The 15995-nt window shown below is 58.8% G+C and overlaps 3 protein-coding genes across 5 annotated transcripts in view; 1 reads left to right on the plus strand and 2 right to left on the minus strand.

Moving 5' to 3' along the window:
• Window positions 1–603: 603 nt before the first annotated feature.
• LOC134560547 (sestrin-3-like) lies at window positions 604–7945 on the minus strand. Of its 2 annotated transcripts, none has more exons than XM_063416668.1 (9): window positions 7737–7945; window positions 4833–5036; window positions 4449–4631; window positions 4091–4327; window positions 3896–4007; window positions 3559–3677; window positions 2993–3183; window positions 2546–2690; window positions 604–1995 (listed from the first exon to the last, which is right to left on the minus strand). In XM_063416668.1, the coding sequence occupies exons 1-9, from the start codon at window positions 7800–7802 to the stop codon at window positions 1906–1908; spliced, it is 1347 nt and encodes a 448-aa protein (XP_063272738.1). In that variant the 5' UTR covers window positions 7803–7945; the 3' UTR covers window positions 604–1905. The 2 variants fall into 2 exon arrangements, with proteins under 2 accessions (XP_063272738.1, XP_063272737.1); XM_063416667.1 differs by having other exon boundaries at window positions 3559–3695.
• Window positions 7946–9105: 1160 nt separating this feature from the next.
• Window positions 9106–13231, minus strand: IL2RG (interleukin 2 receptor subunit gamma). The gene is made up of 8 exons (XM_063416669.1): window positions 12623–13231; window positions 11678–11768; window positions 11256–11443; window positions 10988–11130; window positions 10720–10882; window positions 10177–10285; window positions 10021–10105; window positions 9106–9919 (listed from the first exon to the last, which is right to left on the minus strand). The coding sequence occupies exons 1-8, from the start codon at window positions 12711–12713 to the stop codon at window positions 9716–9718; spliced, it is 1074 nt and encodes a 357-aa protein (XP_063272739.1). The 5' UTR covers window positions 12714–13231; the 3' UTR covers window positions 9106–9715.
• A 448-nt stretch (window positions 13232–13679) lies between these two features.
• The window catches only part of MED12 (mediator complex subunit 12), a 35946-nt gene continuing 33630 nt past the window's right edge, over window positions 13680–15995 (plus strand). For both annotated transcript variants that reach the window (XM_063416644.1, XM_063416645.1), the window contains exons 1-3: window positions 13680–13914; window positions 14224–14328; window positions 15145–15336. In XM_063416644.1, coding sequence (XP_063272714.1) covers window positions 13816–13914; window positions 14224–14328; window positions 15145–15336 — 396 coding nt within the window. In that variant the 5' untranslated portion in view covers window positions 13680–13815. The remainder of the gene's footprint in view (window positions 13915–14223; window positions 14329–15144; window positions 15337–15995) is intronic.

The raw sequence follows: 15995 nt of genomic DNA on the forward strand, positions 1-15995 counted from the left end.
ACTGGTGTCTCTGTTCCAGCACCAGTACTGACTCAGCTGGTACTACCCAGCACCAGTTGTCCTAGCATTTTACTGCCCAGGCACCAGTTTAGCCCAGTACAAGCTGGCCTAGCCCCAGCAGAGGGAAAGCACCAGCAGCATGGATCAGGAAGAAGTTGGTCCTGGTTCCTGGCCTTGCTCACTGAGCATCTGCTTGGGAGTGTGAGCAGACTACTTCAGCTGCAGAAGCAGCACCCACACCTTGGCCACCTATGACCAGGTACCAGGCAGCCCCTTCTTTTGGCCCACTGCACTCCTCCTTGCTGAAACACCACAGCCCCTTGGAAAACTTCCCTCTTTTCCTATCAAACACGCAATGCTGCAGTATTGCTTATCTGAACAAGGCAAGAGGACACAGCTGAGCTGAACAGGATAGGTGTAGCCTCAGTGACGAGCTGCTGGCCATGGAGCAGAGCTGTCAGTGCATGACCCTAGCAAGGCTGAGAATGTTTGGTTTCCTGGCACTTGGGCCATCTCAGGGCTGTGGTCAGCCAGGCATTACTGTCCTACCTTCACAGCAAGTTTGGATCCCCTTCCCAACATCTGGCAGAAATAAAGCATACATCCATGTCAAACATAATATATTTATAGCAAAAATAGGCTTTTTCTGTAGCTTCCATACACAAGGTTTTCTCCCCGTATATTTACGCAGTAAACAGGTCGACCGAAGCAGCGTGCGCTGGCTGACTCGACAGCTGCCCTTGCTTCAGGCTCCCACTTACAACGGGTGGCTTCATTCCCCTTTTGTGGCTGCCGTCTGGGGCCTGCACCCTTGTACCTCTCCAGCCAGGGGTTGTGGCACAGGCAGGGAGCAGCCCAGGGAGATGGGGGGAATGGTGGTGTAGCCCCCCCAGGCAGAGGGCAAGGCTGATGGACAGGCTGCCTCTGTTCAAATGGGGCAGTCCCAGGAACCCAGACAAAGAGAAGCTTCCTGCAGCTTACCTGTGCTGACCACAGGCTCCTCCACCATGCTGTTAGCAAGTGACTGGGCACAGGAGCTCAGCCCTCTCATGGTGGTAAGAAGGTACCAACCACATTAACTCAAACACATTAACAAGCCTCCCTTGTTCATCCTGCCTCTCTGCTGATGGGAAGCAGAGGAGGGGCTTAGTATTGCCAAAGACCCCTGCAGAAACCTCCAGTGCCTGAACACTGTCAAAGACCTTCCCATCCCACTGTCGGAGAAAGCAAAGCACGAGCATGCTCTGCCAGCAAGAGCTTCACAGTTTGGAGTTTGCTGGGTCATCTCTTGTCCATCCCAGAAGGGTTTGGCACACAGACCTGAAGGACGTAACACACATGCAGCAAGTGCATCCCCTTGCTGTCCTGGGGAAGGGTCCTTGTTAGGAGCCAGCACTTCTTGCTGTCTAACCCTGCAACTCAGAACATTGCAACACACCCACACGCTGCCCGCACTCTTCCCAAGAGAGACACCACCCCGATGAGGACAGGTGCCCACGGGTGGCTTTGCAAGCAGAGCAGCCACTGCAGCACAGGGAAGGAAGCCAGTTCTCCCCTCTGCCCTCCCTGTGCCACTGAGGCTCCCACAGCACCCAGGCAAGGAGCATCCCTCTACTCTGGCCCCAGTCCCCTCCCACTTCCCTCTCCCCCATGTTTTTGGCAGTCCTTCTTGGACATGTTCAAGTCTCCAGCATCTCAGCAGCACGGACTTGCCTCACAGTTTGGTAATTGCACGTAACAGGGCCACTCAGTGACCCCCACAAGGCCGGGGGGGAACCAACAAAAAGGAACAATACAGTCAAGTAAACTAAATCAAGAACTCCCTCGCTGTCGGTCGCAGCAGGATGGGTCCCGCACGAGTCCAGGGAGAGAGGAGCTGCCCGGCCCTGCCAGCACAGCTCCCCTCTAGGAGATCATGTACTGGGTGATGGCCTGCAGCGCATACAGCAGCTCTGCCTGCATCCGGGCTTCCAGGATGAGCAGGTTCACGTGGACCTGGGGGAACAGCAGGAGAGGCTCAGGCAACCAAAGTGTGCAGTGCTCAGCACACTGCCCACCTGGGCAATGAGTCTTTTGTCATCAAAATGCCACCAATTTTTCCAGCTCAAGCAGCTCTCTTTTTCCCCTCCTCCAGTCCTGTAGGCTGTGGCTGCTTCCCAGAGCTGTGTGCCAGGGAGTCCCCTGCACACTTGGCAGCAGCATTCCAGGCTGGCAGCAGTCAGCTGTCCCTGACACCCACAGCAGCCACTCCTGTGAGTTACAGCTTGACAGAGGGCTCGCCAGGAAGCACTCACCACTGGGGTAATGACCTTGGAGATGTCTGTGCTGCTGGTGCCCCTGGGTCTCATCACAGTGGGCAGCACCATCCCACACTAAGCCCAACTCCTTACAAACAGCCAGTTTCCATTCCCCCCCACCTAGCCACTAGCCTCAGACTAGTTTGGTGGCTCAAGGATCTCTCATACACCCCCCAAAGCACCCCAGCTTGCAGCCCCTACCCACTCCCAGCCCCACTGCAGCCAGAGCCAGGGGCCAGCTATCCCACCTTTTCACTGTGCTTGAACTGCTTCCAGAACCTGTCAAACATTTCTGAGTTTGTCTTCTCTGGGTAGCAGGTTACAGTTTTAATGTAAACTTTGAGCATTCGCTCCAGGAGCTGATTCACTTCTGCATAGTCATAATCATCGTACCTGTGGGGAGCACAGGGGACAGTCACGGCCAGCACCTTGCCTGTGGTCTGCCTGGCATGGCACAGCCACAGGGCAGGGGGGCACATGGCAACAGCCACCAGGCACTGAAACCCTGTCCCCAAAGCCCCCTGCCCTGGCCAGAGCATTTCAGTATCTCTTCCCTGCCTGTCTCAACATCCAGGCAGGTGATTCACCTCTGTCCCTTCTCCACGCTCATCTGCATGACAGACTGAGTACCCCACCCTCCTCCCGCCTGGACCAGCTCCATTTTCTCCCCTGGACCATGAGGTTGGTTTTCCTACCTAATGCCAAACATGCAGTGGATGTAGTTCCAGATGCCCCGCTTGAAAACAGAGGGCTCGCAGCCCTGCCGCTTGGCCATGGCACTGCTTTGCAGGCCATCCACCATCCTAAACTTCTCATCCAGAAGATGCCCAATGTCAGAGTAGAGCCGGTTGACCAGTGAGAAGCCATGGTCTTCCCAGGAGTAATCCTGTTGAGACAGCAAGAGGATTTTGCAATTGCAAAAAGGAGCTTGGAGCATGTTCCCAGGAAGAAGGGCTAGAGACCTCAGGAAGCAGAAGAATTCAGTGAATATGCTCTGGAGGTAGCTCTGCCCAAACCACAATGTCCCTTATCAGGCAGCTTTTGAATGATTTTGACCCTTGCCTCCATGAGGGCCATGTGAAAAAAATCATCAACCCTTGGGGACAGAAGTCACCTCCCTCTTCCTAACCCTACTGGGGCAGGGCCAGTCTGCATGGGCAACTCTGCCACTATTTACTGCCCATGAGAAATGGGGAGGGGAGGAGAAGGGAGGGGAGGCAGTAGCCTGGGCTGCTGCCCACCAAGAGAGCAGGAGTCTTACCTGGACTCTGAATACCTGCGTCTGATCCTCATCGCGCCGGGCAAAGTCCTGGTACCCAAAGTCAGGGTCCTGCATGTAGCACGCAAGGTTGGTGGCACCGGTGACTACCCCGTCAGTATCTGCAAGAGGGGAGAGCCCTGCAGATGGGTCAGAGCAGTGCTCAGCTGCCCCGTTCCCAGCCACATCAGGCATCGAAAGCCAGCCCTTGCTGTGCCCCACATGCATCCCATGAGCCCCACACATCGTGGAAAATAAAAGGCATAGAGGGGCAACCAACACCCAGGTGCGCCATATGAACTCCCACCCTGCACACCCACCTCAGCTCCCTGCCCCTCACCTTCCTCTCGGTCCTGCTGCAGCAGCCTCATCTCATCCCTGCCCTCAGTCTCCACATGGATCCGCTGCATGCGATCCCGGAGGGAATCCAGCTCCATGCAGGAGTCCAGGGACTGCACAGACAAGGCCTGGGGGTGAGAGCAGTGGTCCCAGCAGCATCCCCCCATCCCCTGCAGACCCGCCCTCGGGGGCTCACCCGCTTGCGGTTGATGCGCAGCAGCTCCTGGCTGTAGCTGTTGCCAGCAGTGGCCTCGCAGAAGCACTGGTTCCCGAGTGACAACGGCTTCAGTGAGCCTCGGCCCCCCAGCCCCTCGTCCTGCTCGCAGCCACAGCCGAAGACAAAGCTGGCAAGCGCGTGGCAGTGTGCCAAGAGGACGACGGCGTGCACCAGCTCTGCCAGTGACCAGCTCCACTCGCTGATCTTCAGCAGCTTCTGCAGAACATGGACAGACCAGCAATGTGACACAGGCAGGTGGGCAGAGTGCTGGCAGCCCCTGCGGACGTTGCTGTCCCCACTGCCGTGCTGGTCCCTGGCTCACAGCCCTCCCCAGTACCTCAATGTGCTCCTTGGTGATGAGCCACGGACGGTGTGCCAGGATCTTGTTGATCTCGTTGAGGTTGCGGAGTTTGGGGGGGATGAATTCGAGGCCGCGCAGCCACTGGGGGTCACCCCCTGCCCGCAGGAACTGCAGCACGTGCAGGTTCACCAGGTACCGGCACTGATGCCGGGCCGCTGCCTGCAAGAGCCGAACATCAGCATCCATGCACTGCCACAGCAGGACAGGCATCCCACCCACCTCTCACTCAGCCTCCAGCACATCATGAGTTTGGCCCCTGAGGAGAAGCCCGGGGAATCGGGTGTGTGCTGGAGGTTGAGGAGAGCCTCCCAGGGCTGAGCAGAGCCCCCGTCCCCTGTGGCAGCTCCCAGCAGGGCTCACCATGATGGCGATGTAGTGGCGGCAGTCAAAGGGCAGGGGGCCGTCCATGTGCATCAGGTAGTGCTGCGTCTTGAGGAAGCTGTCCAGGTACTGTGGGTGGTAGCCCATCTGCTGGGTCACCGCCTCCAGCCGCCCTCGGCTTGCCAGCACCTTCACAAAGAGGAGCTGGGGGCACTCGGGGTCGCTGCTGGACATCTTCACTACCTGCAGGAAACACGCTCTGCTTAGCTCTGCCCAGAGCAGCCCCCACCCCAGACAAGCCTGGGCTCTGCAAGGGGCAGAGATCCCTCTCCCAGCTTGGTGCTGCTAGAGGGACACTCATGGCCATCAAGCAGAGCACTGCTCAGTGCCACAGGTAGCAAAACACACAGGCTGGTCCCTGTCTGGGAGAAGGCTCTGCAGGGTGAGTGGAAGCAAAGGGCAAACCAGGAATGATGTTTCTTGTAGTGGTGCAAGGCCGGATCAGAGGAAACATGACACAAAATGCATTCCAGAGTGGAGCAGCCCATCTGCCTTACCACCAGCACAGAACCCTCCTGCACAGTACCAAGATGAGAGGGAGCTGTGGAAATAGCAGAGGGGCTCCCAGGCTCCTGCCCTGGCAAGCCAAGAGGGAAACCATGTCCTGGTACCTTCCATGTGGTCAGGAGCACACAGCAGAGCTCCCTACATGTTGCCCAAGCAGACACCATGGGAGTAGGTCCTCCAGCATGGAGCACAGCTGTTACGGGATGTGCCCACCAGAGAAAACACAGATGGGCAACTCAGCAAGGGGGGCCCAAACACCCCCAATAATGCCCCCACCAGCCTTGCACCAGTGCCCCAGCCCAGCACAGCTCCAGCCCCTCCTGAAAGGGTGGTGGGCACAGAGGGTAGGGATATTGGAAAGATGCCCAGGCAGCTGCTGTCCTCCAACAACCGCGTTACCACAATCCCCACCCGACAGCATGGTCTGCACCTGCAGCCCACCCACCCCGAGGCATGGGTACAGCAGGTGCTAACCCTTTTCACACAGAAAGTCACAGCTCCTGCTTGCATGTGGGAGCCCAGGCAGCACCCTCAGATGCAAAGGATGCATCTCTTCTCCCAGGCTTGTAATGAAATCTCTCCTGGGAAATTCTGGTCCTGCTGACACCACTGCCATGTTCCTTCCACCTGTCTCTCCAGTGCAGTCACCCAAAGGCTGGTGACAAGCATGGCAACAATGGTGGTATAGGAGAAATCCAGGAGCACTTCTGCAAACCACCAAAGCTCCAAGGTGCATGGCAGAGCACCCAGGGGTGAGGGGCAGACAGAGCAGGTGTGAGCTGTGTGGCAGCACAGAGTAGTTGCACCCACACAGGCAGTGCAGGAACCAGCTCAGACTATTTTCCACCATCCTGCACTTCTGGCTAAAATACCATTGCTCAAGTGTCAAGAGATTTACTTGATGACATTTGGAGTGTCCTCTTCACTTCCTCTGGCAAAAAGGGTCCACAAACCCCCAAAAGTCATATTCAAATGGAAAGAGATGAAAAGCACCAGCTTCTCTGATGGACAGGAGAAGATGAAAGCCAGAACTAATCTGCAAAAGTCCCCTGCAAAGTCCCTCTGCCTAGAAAAATGAGATGCCATGAACACACAAGCCCAAGGGGCTGAAGCCACTGGTATTATCCTGGAGGGCTGAGGTGGAGGAGCCAGGGGCTTTTCCACTGCCCCCGGGGAAAGGTGGTCCCCAGTACAGAGCTGTGCAACCAGCCCATGGCTCAGCCTTTGGTGCTGCCGCCAGCTCTCCTCACTGCTTGTCCAGGTGATGATGGAGCAAGTAACCAGGCAGATATGTCTTGGAAGGAGATGATGAAGGGAGGGGGGGGGATGAAGGTGCAGAACAGACACCTCCTTGGCTCTCTGCCCCTGGCCAGGCTAAACTGCCCACTCCCAAAGGCACCAGCTCAGCCCAGGGTCTCCTACCGGCACCACCTGCCACAATCCCTCAGTTCTGCCTCTCTCATTGACCTCAGTGCCACCTTCCTCATCCTCCTCGACCACAGCCCTCCTCCTCCTCCCCTGCATCCACTCGCACTCCCGGACTGTGGGAGCATCGCCTCCCTTCCCAGAGGAATCTTCGCGTGTCCGAGCCCCCTGAATTCCAACAGGGACCTCAACTGCGTAGCCACCACCAACCCCATCCCCTCCCGGCCCGGGGGAGCCGCCGGGGGAACGGTGCCCCAGCGCTCTGGGCCAGCAGCCGTGAACATGTAAAGAGGGCAGGAGGCTGAAGGAGCCCGGACAGCGCCGGGATGTGCGGGAGAGGGGCCAGCAGACTCCGCCGCGCTCCCCGCCCGGCCGGGGCTCATCCCTTCGCCCGGAGAGACCGCGGCTCCGTCGGTACCGGTGGCTCCTCCGGTAACGTTGGCCAGAGACGGTGCCGCGGCGGCACCTCTCGCCCGGCCCTTGTGCCTGGGTATCCCAGAGGACGGTAGAAGTACGAGTGCCCGCGGCAGGGGCCCCGACCGCGGTGCCGGTGCCCGGTACCCGGTGCCGGTACCCGGGGCCCCATTGTGCGGGCGGCGGCGGCGGCAGCGCCCCCGGTGAGCGGCGCGGGCAGTGCAGGCGGAGAGAGAAAAACAAGTTTGATTGGCAGTGATGGAGCCACGGCGCCTCCCGCATCCCGCACAAAGGGGACGGGGACGGCACCGCCGCACCGGGACCGGCACCGGGAGCAGGACCGGGATCAAGACCAAGACCAAGCCGCTGGGCGCGGCACTGTGACAGTGTAGCCTCGCCGGCCCCGCGCACCGCCAGCGGGCAGCGGGAATGCCCCGGCCTGCTGGTGCCGAAGCCGTGCCGGCCCGGTGGCGGCGAGCAGGGCGAAGCCCGGTGCTCCTGTACGGGCTCCGGTGGTGGCGGCGGGGCGGGTCCTACCTGCCCCGGCAGCCGCTGGCATCGGCTTCCTCGGGGGTGCTCCACGCTCTGGGGACACACGATCATGGTGAGCCCGTGCCGTGCCGAGCCGTGCCGTGCCGTGCCGTGCCGTGCCGAGCCGAGCCGAGCGCAGTCCCGGTGCCCGGCGCCGGTGCCCCCGCCCGGTGCGGCCGGCGGCAGCGCAGAGCCGGCACCGCGGCAGGCACGGGGGGCGGGCCCGCCTGCGCCAATCGCCGCCGCCAGGGGGCGGCCGCCGCCGCACCACGTGGGCAGGGCGGGAACGTCACCGGAGCCAGGCTCAGGCCCCGCCCCCGGCCCGGGTGGGCGGGGCCCGGCGTGCCCCGCCGCTGGGGGGCGCTGTCCCTCTCCTGGGCACGGCGGGACGCGGAGGGGAACAAAGCGGGGGACCCCCAGCCCGGGCCCGGCTGTCCGAGGGTCCCGCTGTGCCACGGTCCCGCTGTCCGAGGGTCCCGCTGTGCCACGGTCCCGCTGTCCGAGGGTCCCGCTGTGCCACGGTCCCGCTGTGCCACGGTCCCGCTGTCCGAGGGTCCGGCTGAGGCTCTCACTCTTCTCCCAAGCAAACAGCGATAGGATGGGGGGGGTGTGGTGTTATGTCCCTCTGCCAGGGGAGGCTGAGGTTGGACATCAGGAGGAATTTCTTCCCAGAAAGGGTGATCAGACATTGGATTAGACTGCCCAGGTAGGTGGTGGAGTCACTGTCCCTGGAGGTGTTTAGGGAAAGAGTGGAGGTGGCACTCAGTGCCATGGTCTGTTTGACATGGTGTGTTCAGACAGAAGTTGGACTCGATGATCGCCAGTGTCTTCTCCAACATAACTGAGTCTGGGATTCTGTAAGGGCAGCTGCAGGGGGCTGCAGTGTTGTTCAGAAAGGTCTGGTTATCTGCAGGGATAGTGGCAGTGGCTGGGGGCTGCAGGTAGCTCTGGAAGTGGTTGGAGAGCCCAGAGCAGAGCCCGCTGCCCAGTGAGGCCATAGCACATTGCCCAAGTGCACAGGGAGCCCTGCAAGACAGCCAGGAGGGCTCATCCATGTGCTTGGTGTTGACTGAGGAATGTGCTGCCTCTGTGAGCCCTGGACAGCAGGACTGGCCCCTGCCTCACTATGTGTGAGAGGTCAGAGGTGTTCAGGAGTTGGGACTCTACTGTGCTTTCCCCAGACCCCGCAAGATGAGCCTGGGCAAACCCCTGGTGGGCAGAGCTTTACTGCCACGGTAAACTGGGGACACAGTGAAGGAGCAGTGAGGCCTTAAGGGAACTCCAGGATGACATAGTGACTTGTTGTCTGAGCCAGCACAGGCAGGACACAGAAACAACCACAGAACCACGGATGAAAGGCAAAGAGGAAATTTATTTTCATTACTTCACCAACTGGAGGTCCCCCAAGCAGCACCCAGGCAGAGGCACATAAGCAGGGATGCAGGCACTGTGGATCTTGGTCCACCCTAGAGGATCACTGAACCTGCTGTTTTTGCCTGTTTATCAAGGATTTGTGCAGTTGTGGTCTACCACTGTGATTTGATCTTTCCCACAGCAGGCCAGGAATCTCAAGCATGTTAAATAAGGTGCCACTAAGTCTATCACAGGCCTGTGTTATCTAAACACAGAAGTTCTACTTACTGAACACACAAAGCTAAACAACGATGAGTGTGGTATATGTGTTTTTCTACATCAGCTGCAAGGCACTTGAGCATGTTTACAATCTTTCTTCCCTATCTTTCCATATTTTTCCAGACTTGGCCCCCCTGGGACTCCTCATCCTGTGTGTCCCATGAGTTGGCCAGTGGCCCCTGCCTGCTCAGCTGCCCACTCACCAGGACACATCCCTGGGAGTGCTTGTGGGCACCTCCAAGCAGGGAAGGGGACTTGGCAAGAAGCAAGACCAGGGATGTAGGGCACAGCAGGAGCGGGGAGCAGGGCAGCAAAGCTGTGGAGAATGGGGGATGCAGGGGTGCAGGAGTGTGTCACACTCTCCCGTAGCTGTTCTGGTAGGGGCTGTGCTCATTGGGGGCGGCTGGGGGCCCAGGCATTGGAGGTGGTGCCTGGTTGCTGCTGTCCCACAGGGGCTCATGGCTGTCCTTGGGTGGCAGCTCAGTCACATAGCAGATGTTCTCGCTGTAGTTGGGCTTGAAGCTCTCCACGACATCTTTGGGGACTCCAGCCCATTCCTCCAGGGAGCAGAGCAGGGTGAGAGGAGCCACCACCCAGCCCAGCCCCAACCCCACGCAGCAGGGGTGAGCCCAGGGCAGGGCTGCCTGCACCGCCTTACCTGGAAATTGCCGTTGTGGGTGATGAACAGCTCATCAAAATTCTTGCTGGGGTTGGGAATTCGGGGCATCAAGATGACCCATACCCTGTGAAGGAGAGGCATGTTAGAGGTGAAGAGCTCCAGTGCTGCTGCCCTCAGTCAGCTCCCCACACTCACCTTTCCATGCGCACCAGCAGGATGACAAGGACCAGCAGGAGCAGGCAGGAGGCAATGGGGACCACAACCGTGCGGATCCCAAACCAGGGCAGCCATTCCTCCACCGTGCCTGGAAAGAGTGGGGGTGACACTGACCCCCAGACACCACACCACCATGGCAGAGGGGTGGGCTTGCTGGTGGCTCTTCATGAGTGGCCATGGCATGGCTCATGGCAGGGCTCAATTTGGAACAGAGCATGGAGAAGGGGCCTGTCCCCAAGCCCTGCCATCCCATCACCATAACCAGCTGGTGACCCTGTCCTGGCCCAGCCATGCCCTCCAGTGCTAAGAAGCCCCTGACAAAAGTCAGCAGCTCCCACTGGTGACCGGGGTGTGTTTTGCTTCCAGAAGCACAAAGGATGCTGCTGCCAGCACCCCACATGCCCAGATGGGTCTTGTCCCTACAGCTGCTGCCTCAGGCCATTCTCTACTTGCTTGGCCTTCTGATGCTGAGCCCTGCCATGTTCCAGTCCATCCTATCCTGCTGCAGCCCTCAGAACATACCCTTGCTGGTGGAGTTGCTGCCCCAGACGACAGGAACGCTCCACTCGCTCCAGAGCTCGGTGCTGCCACAGTATTTGTTGATCTTGCTGCGCACGTACAAGGTGTAGGACTTCTTATAGTCCACGCTGGGTAAGGAGAAGATGTCTCCATTCACTGAGAGCTCCTGCAGAGACATGAGCCCTGTGCTGCTGGCTGGGATCACCTTGGAGGGTGGTGCACAGCTCACCCCCAGGCACAGCCACAGGGGCGCAGTGCCCAGGGCTCTCACCGTCCACTTGGTGTCCTTGTTGCTCTTGTACTTGACAGCGTGCTCCAGGCACTTCTCTTTGGGGTACGGGCTGGCCCAGGTCAGCTGCAGCTGATTGTTGCTCATGTTGTGGATGGTCAGGTTGACAGGCGCCGCTGGTTTCACTGCAGGGGACAGGGAATGCCCAGTGGGGGCTGGCCCCATGCCCCAGTGGCCCTTCTGCCAGCTGGGAGCTCTGAGAACCCACAGCCCTGCAGAAGAGAAGGGGGGTCTCCCCACCACTCTGTACCCAGGTCCTGCAGGAACATGCGCTCGCTGGGGATCACCAGGGTCTTGCCACCAACACTGGCATTGATGAGAACATGGAAAGACTGGAACTGGATGAGCTCGTTCTGCTTGAAGTGGCAGCCGACCCTGACACCCTGGTCCAGCAGGTACTGCTTGCACTCCACCTTCTTGCCAGACGTGTTCTTGTACCTGTGCCACAGTGGGTTACCAGGACTCCCCAGGGCCTCACATGCCCCAGCCCTCACCGGGACCCCTTTCCCAGCACATCCCATTCTGCCTGCCCTGTAGACAGAGCCTGCCCCACCCTGGCCTTGGGGAGGAGCAGCCCGATGCCAGGACCAGCAATGCTGGCAGCAGCCCCCCTGCACTGGGACCCATTGCAGGACACTGCTGTAGGACTGGCCATGGGGCAGGGGCACCTACCAGTAGAAGAGAGAGTAGTTGACTGTGGGCCTCTCTCTGCTCCCCCACATGCAGGTCATGTACTCCTCATTGAAGACAACACACTCCACTCCTGCAAGCAACAGACACTGCTGGGCGTGGCAGTGGTGGGTGGCTGTGCCAGGGCCCGGGGTGCACCAGAGAGTCATGGCTCATGCCAGATGCCTGCATATCCCCCATGAGCCTCCCTCCATGTGAACCAAACAAACTCATCAGCCAGCACTGCAGGGGCAGGAGAAAGCCAGTCAAGTTTTCCTGGGTTGTAATCTAACACAATGGAGCAAACTGGAGGCTGTTTCTACAAGTGGAGATGGAGGGCACCTTCCCACAAGCCCAGGAGGTCTAGGGATACAGAGGAGCTTTCCACAGAAAGCTGTTGTTTTACTGATAGCCAGACAAGGAGTGGATTTTTTCTCAGAAAACAGGATGAGATGTCCAGGCCAGGATGAGAGTACCAGGTAGAAAGAAAAGCTTCTGTGTCCTGTCCCCTTCCTGTGCACAGCACTACTGAGGTGACCGGAAAGGAGAGAGCAGCTAGTGCAGGTCCACTGACCATCCTGGCCAGCACCCACACGTAGCACACACCAATAGGACCTGCCAGGAGAGTGATGGGGCAGGACTGCTGCAGGACTAGTAGCCAGGGGGCTGGTGGGGTCAGAAACGCTCCAGCACTGCAGTGGGCACAAGGGCACCCCCCAGCAGGGCTCCCTGGTACAGCCTGACCCTGCTGGCAGCCCCACTGCAAGGGACCATATAGGTGCTGCAGGTCCTGGGACACGTCAGGGCTCGCAGGGTCCCTGCTGTGTGCCACAACAGCGCGCCAGCCCACACAGCCCCACATCCTGTCCTCGGCGCCATCACTGCGGAGCTCCAGGCCCCAGCCCCAGCCACAAAAGGGGCCCGCAGCCTTCCCATGTGCCCCCTTACCTGGGTGGCTGTGGGCAGCAGCAAGGTAGGGACCCGGCCCACAGAGGAGGAGGAGGAGGAGAGGCACAAGGAAGGTTCCAGGAGCCGCCATGGGGGCTGCTGACCAGGGACGCGTGTGAACAGCCTCCCCCACGGCTGCTGGCTTCCGCACAACGCTGCTTCCTGCCCCACAGCACCGCCTGCACCGGGGGCCCACCCTACGTGCTGCCCCGTGGGCCAGCTTATGGGGACCATGGCTCACTCCAGTGCAGCCCCACAGCTCATCCCAGTGGGATCCCACAGCTCATCCCAGTGGGACCCCATGGCTCATCCCAGTGAGACCCCATGGCTCATCCCACTAGGACACCACAGCTTACCCACTGGGACCCCACAGCGCATTCCACTGGCACCCCACGGCTCATCCCACCCTTCCTGCTCAGTTCCCACCTCTCATAGGTCTTGGACCCCCCAATGTACCCTGCCGTGTTCCCACGGCTCACGCTGCCCTGCTGCAGGGATCACGGCCACTGGGCTGCCCCCGGAGCATGGCTGGGATGGGGATCCCAACACTCAGCCTGGATCCCCGGGAGCATCACCGGGAGGCACTGGGGCAGTCGGAGGGAGCGGCTGAACTGAGAGAGGCACAGCGGGGTGTGACAGTACGGCCGGTGTCCCCGGGGCTGTGGGGGTGTTGGTGGCCGGGGTCCCGGGGGTGCCCCGCCATCGGGGCTGGGGGCGTGTGGGGTGGCGGGTGTGTCACGTGATCCTGTCCGGACACGCCACCGGCGCGGCGCCACCGCCGGGGGGCGCGCGCGCCCCTCGGGCTGCCCCGTCCCTCTTCGACACTTTCCGGCTTCGCTCGGGCCCTCCCGGCACTGCTCGGGACTCTCCTGCGGCGCTCAGCTCTTTTTGTCCTCACTCGTCCCTGCTTCGGAGACGCTCGGCTCTCTCCGGATTCTCTCGGATGTCTCCGGCTACGCTCGGTGATCGTCGTCTTTCCTTGGACCAGTCACAGCAATACTCGGGTCTCTCCGTCAATTTTCGTCACTTTTCGGCAACACTCGGGCCTCTCCGGCAACGCTCGGGACTCTCCGTGCGTCTTCGGCCCGGCTTCGGCAGTGCCCACCTGCCCCGGCGCAGCGCGCAGCGCGCAGGCGCGGGCGGCCCCGGCGGCCCTTGTTGTGGCCCGGCCGCCCCCGCCCGGCCGGCCCGCCATGGCGGCCTTCGGCGTCCTCAGCTACGAGCACCGCCCGCTCAAGCGCCCGCGCCTCGGCCCGCCCGACGTGTACCCGCAGGACCCCAAGCAGAAGGAGGTGCGGAAGCCGGGCGTGTTGGAGGGACCCGGGGTGCAGGACCGTTGTGCGGGGGCCGGACCTGAGGAAGCGCCGGGTTAGCGGCGCGAGGGGCCCCGTCCCGCCGGGTCCCCCGGGGCTGCGGGGCGCTGGCCAGGCCCGGGGAGCTGCGGTCCCCGTGTCCCTGCACTGCCCTGGGCGGTGCCTGGTAGCGAGGGCTGGAGCAGGTCCGGGGAGCAGCCGGGCCTCTCCTCATTCAGCCTCCGCGGTGGGGACGGAGGCTGCGGCGGTGGGCGCGGAGGGGCCCTGCTGACCGTCCTTCCCCCGCAGGATGAGCTGACTGCGCTGAATGTCAAGCAAGGCTTCAACAACCAGCCGGCGGTCTCTGGGGACGAGCATGGCAGCGCCAAAAATGTCAATTTCAACCCGGCCAAGGTGAGAGACGCCCCGACTGTCCAGGGGCGGGTTTGGCAGGGCAGGCTGCTTGGATGCTGGACACTTCTCGGTCTTGTTCTTTCCCTGTGTCGAGAACTAGGAGATCTATCCCTTTCGTATGGGTGTTTTCAAGACTTGACCCTCCGTTTCTGTGGAATCTAAGTTCTGCATTCCTTTAGAACTGTGTCCCACCTCTAAGAGAGTGGGTTCTTGTCTGTCTCAGTGCATCTTCAGGGCTGGTCTGTGTCTGCAGTCCTCGTTAAGCCAGCAGCTAGGACTCCTTACATTTTGCAATTAAAGTACAAGGCTGTGATAGTAGGAGAGGGTAGCTCCTTATTGGTTTCATTACGTGATGGCCATGGTAAAAGGAAAGTATGATTTCTTGAAACATCTGGAAGTTTAAAAATGGGAGTTATATAATAGGTTTCAACTCCATTTTTCCAGTCTCTGAAATCAAGATGTTGACTTCCTGACAGCATAACTAGTAATGACCTGGGTTGGAAGGCAATCAATAAGCACAGGATATTTGTTTTCCTTGGCTGACTTTTGTCTGAGAAGCCTTCTGTCTGGTTTGACAAGTATTTTTAAGGGTTATGTCCATCTCAGCTTGAGTCCCTGCTTGATTATTGTCTGAGTCGTCTAGACACATTCATCTCTGCAAGCATAACAAAGGAGTTATCGGCATTATTTTGTGCTTCAAAAGTTGATACTGGTGAAACTTCTGGTAGGAATGAAAAATTATATTTTAAGCACACTGATCAGGTGTTTGACCTCCGAGATGTAATTAATCCCTTTTTTTCTTTTCTTCTCCTCCAGATCAGCTCAAATTTTAGCAGTATTATTGCAGAAAAGCTGCGGTGCAACACCCTGCCTGACACGGGGAGACGGAAACCCCAGGTCAATCAGAAGGATAACTTTTGGCTGGTGACAGCACGTTCTCAGAGTGCCATAAACAACTGGTTCACAGATCTGGCTGGAACTAAGCCCCTCACTCATCTTGCTAAGAAGGTATGTTACAGGAGAGGCAGCCTGGCAGGGCAGAGAATTTAATCTGTGCTTGTTTATGGAGGTTTTCTGAAGGTCTTTACTGTTTGGAGAAGTTTGTTGTCTATACGTCTTGTGAATCTTTCAGCTTGAAGAATGGATGTAGGATTTGTAATGCCCTGACTGTAGTCATCCACAGTTTGAGAACTGGTCTCTTGTCTGTTATTTGGAGGTGTGTTCAGCTTTGCCTTTTGGCTTGTAGGACACAACTGATTTATTTTAAGGTTCAGTTGTTTTTCAGAAGAGCTGCTGCTGTTGCCTTCGGTCCATTTCTTAGACTAGGACATTTCTGTTGTGGAGGGTTTTTCAAATTCTCAAAAGTCATAGTGAGAATTACTGAAAATAATCACCTAAATGACTTTCCAGACTTCTGTTGCAGCCAGGTGTTTCTACTTTTCAGCAGGGGAGAGTCACTTGGTCTTGGTCAGGCTACAGTGTTCCTGTGTCCTGGAGTCTAGGGGTAGATACTTCTCTTATAGCTGTAAATTCTGTAGAGTATTAAAGAAGGGAGCATGGCATTTTATGGCATTTTATCAGGCCTCAATAGCAAGGGAGATAGCTCTCTCTCATGGGAGGCCTACAAACAAGGCACTTGTGAATCTGGTATGCACTGTGGAAAAAAC

This window comes from Prinia subflava, chromosome 20, assembly GCF_021018805.1.
Source record: "Prinia subflava isolate CZ2003 ecotype Zambia chromosome 20, Cam_Psub_1.2, whole genome shotgun sequence".
Lineage (NCBI taxonomy): Eukaryota > Metazoa > Chordata > Aves > Passeriformes > Cisticolidae > Prinia > Prinia subflava.